Source organism: Suricata suricatta, chromosome 14, assembly GCF_006229205.1.
Source record: "Suricata suricatta isolate VVHF042 chromosome 14, meerkat_22Aug2017_6uvM2_HiC, whole genome shotgun sequence".
NCBI lineage: Eukaryota > Metazoa > Chordata > Mammalia > Carnivora > Herpestidae > Suricata > Suricata suricatta.
Window position 1 is genome coordinate 46,166,469 of NC_043713.1, and position 2,798 is coordinate 46,169,266.

The 2,798-nt window shown below is 48.2% G+C and overlaps 1 protein-coding gene across 1 annotated transcript in view; it reads right to left on the bottom strand.

The window, feature by feature from the left end:
- Positions 1-2,798, bottom strand: part of LOC115277422 (laminin subunit alpha-3-like) — a 154,939-nt gene that overhangs the window by 104,470 nt on the left and 47,671 nt on the right. Inside the window, 4 exon segments of the mRNA XM_029921573.1 lie at positions 271-374; positions 831-946; positions 2,470-2,609; positions 2,698-2,791. Of these exon segments, the coding sequence (XP_029777433.1) occupies positions 271-374; positions 831-946; positions 2,470-2,609; positions 2,698-2,791 (454 nt within the window).

Sequence of the window (2,798 nt, forward strand, 5' to 3'; positions counted from 1 at the left end):
AGCAACAATGAAGGGGAGAAGACGGCAAAGTACCTATGTTTATTGAGTGTTGTGTTAGAAGTTTAGCCTATGTCTCACTTAACCTCACAATCTTTCAACCAGTTAGGCCTAAGCCTCATTTCACAGATAAGGCAACTGAGGCTTCTAGAAGTTCAGTAACATGTCCAAGGCCACAGAGTTACAGAGTGACCAAGTAGGCAATCAAACCCATAGCTGTTAACTTCAGGGCCTTTACTCTTAATATTTTCTATACAGGAGACATTTGCCTACCAGGATTCCCTGGAGCTCCTGGGTCCCTCAGGAAGCCTCCAAGGGGGCAGGGAGGGTGTGCAGAAGTGAAGAGCAGGAGCTGCAACTCGGGGATGCCCGAGGCTCTTAGCATTCAGGGACACAGGGTTACGGTACAGGTAGGTCTACCTCCCTGTGATACTCCCCACTCAATCAGATGCAAAAAAGGGAGAATCTGGGCTGACATGCTTTCCCAGTAGAAGGTACCCCTTGCGTTTGTCTTTTAGGAATCCGAGTTGGATGACAGGAAGCAGCAAAGAGGTCAAGAAACTCCTAAGCAGCCCATGAATCCCAGCTTGGAGGGTGAACCTCTGGTAAGATCGAAGTTGAGGACATTAGCCTTGCCCAGATGTGCAGGACCAGGTCTGGTGTGGGATGGTGTATGCAGAGGAAAAGCACCTCCCTCCCCAGACCCAGGACTCACTGCCACCCCCTTGGCACTGTGGGGGAAGAAGACAGACCCAAGGGCCAGCCCCACCCTGGGCCTTGCTTCCAGGAGGAATGTGGGAGAGCCTTCTGAATCTCCATGAAGTGATACTTACTCAATATAAAAACTGTTTCCTCCATAATTGGTGATAAACTCAAATGACTTGTCCACTGATTTTTTGTGAAGTATTTGGTAGTCATAATTCTCCGCAGGCACCAGCAGAACATGGACCTAAAGGAAACCTGTCAGCATGTCTTTGAACTCCCAACAGGAGGGCACCTATGGCTATTCATTATATTTTCTCTTCACTACAATCAATGTTCTTTATTGCTAAGCCCAAGACCAACTGAAACAGGATTTATGAAAAAAAGAGTCACAAGAACTACTTTAAGGCAGTGTTAAAGGCTCAACTCACGTTCCTACGTAAGGAATAGTGTGTAGTGGGGTTGGTCCCTCAGAGCGCCTGCTCAGAGAAGCAGCAGCCTTAGTGCTACGTGGGGACAGGAGATCTAAGGGATGAGCAGGGGCCTGTTAGAGGGTCAGGGCCCCATGTGATCTATGTCTGGGATGATCGTGGATCCCCAAAAGTTGCATTTTGTATTTTCAAAGGTAACAAACCAAAATGGCAGGATCAATGGGGGAAACTCGTACCATGGCTTGCCCTGAAGTTTACACCATGTCAGACACTTTATCATGAATAATTGCAGCTCCAGGCTTTCAATGTACTGCTCAGCTCTCTGTACCTATGTCAATCAGACTATTCCAGTAATAAATGCTATAGGAAATTTCAAATGTCTTTGTCATCTATTTACCAACTTACAGCTTACAGAGAACTCACTGCTCTCATGTTAGTCAAACAATAAGCGTTTGCCAAGCACCATGTGCCAGGGGATGTTCTAGGCATGGGATATAAATTGTATAAAGCCATGTCCCTGTCCCTAGGACGCTGGCATCCTTAGAGAGAGAAGGAAGCATGAGCAAGAAACTAGAGGGTCGCATGGCAGGGCCTAGACAATGTTCCCTGGCTCTCTGGAAGGCTTTACAAGCATTGAGTGACCATGATCCCATCAACCAAAGTAAGGAGCAGGGAAGTGGATACCTGGGGTTGCGCAAGTAACAGGCTTAAGTCTGAGGGACTCCTAAGGTTCTGGCTATGCATATGCAGCAGATGGTCCCAAACTGGGCCTGGAGCTCAGAAAATATCAGAGATGTATTCAGAGATGTGGTGTCATTCCCCCAGACGAGAGAATGGAATCAATGGGTGCAGATGATAGTATCCACAGAGAAAGGACAGAGCAAGGGGGCTTAGCATGTAGCCCAAAGGAATGCTACCATATGGGGCCAAAAGGAAAAAGAAAGCATGGAAGGAACACTGGAGAAAGTGAGAACAAAAAGAGAGAAACAGCGATGGAAGCCCAACAAAGAAAGCTTCAAGAACAAAGGAGAATTACATGCTTCAGAGAGAGACTAGTCAGGTGAGGAGTGAGGGGAAGGGGCTAATGCACTGTGAGATGCTTGTTCACCAGAGTTCTTTCCTATTTGCTTACCTATTGTTCCGATTTCCTGTCACTTTAATTGTTGCTTGCTTTTTTGTGGGGGGGGGGGATAAAAAGGTAGCCATAAAATATAAACATTTTTCTATAAACATGACTTCAGTTCCTTGGAGGAACTGTTGTCATGAGCCGAACAGGCACACAGGATGGCTGTCCAAGGCAAGAACATGAAGCGCAAGGTGAGGGACAAGCAGAACGTACCAATACTAAGGACTTTCCTTCTGGAGCTTCCACAGTCACAGCCACCTCTGGCTCTGAGATGTGAAATTCAACCTGACCCTCAGCAATCACTTGGTCCCTGCAGCCAAGTGTGTGGGGGCAAAAAGAGGCACGGAAGACACCTGGGGGCGGGGCGAGAGAGGAGTTCCTGTCACAGCACCGCATGCACGAGCCGGGCGCGCAACCATGACGCCTGTCCCTGATGCTCACCTGCCTGCGGCCGCCCTCCGTCCACAAACACCTGCGTGGGAAATGTTGGGTGCGCTGGCTGATAAAAATGGATGACAATGACGTATCTGCCCAGCTGTGGG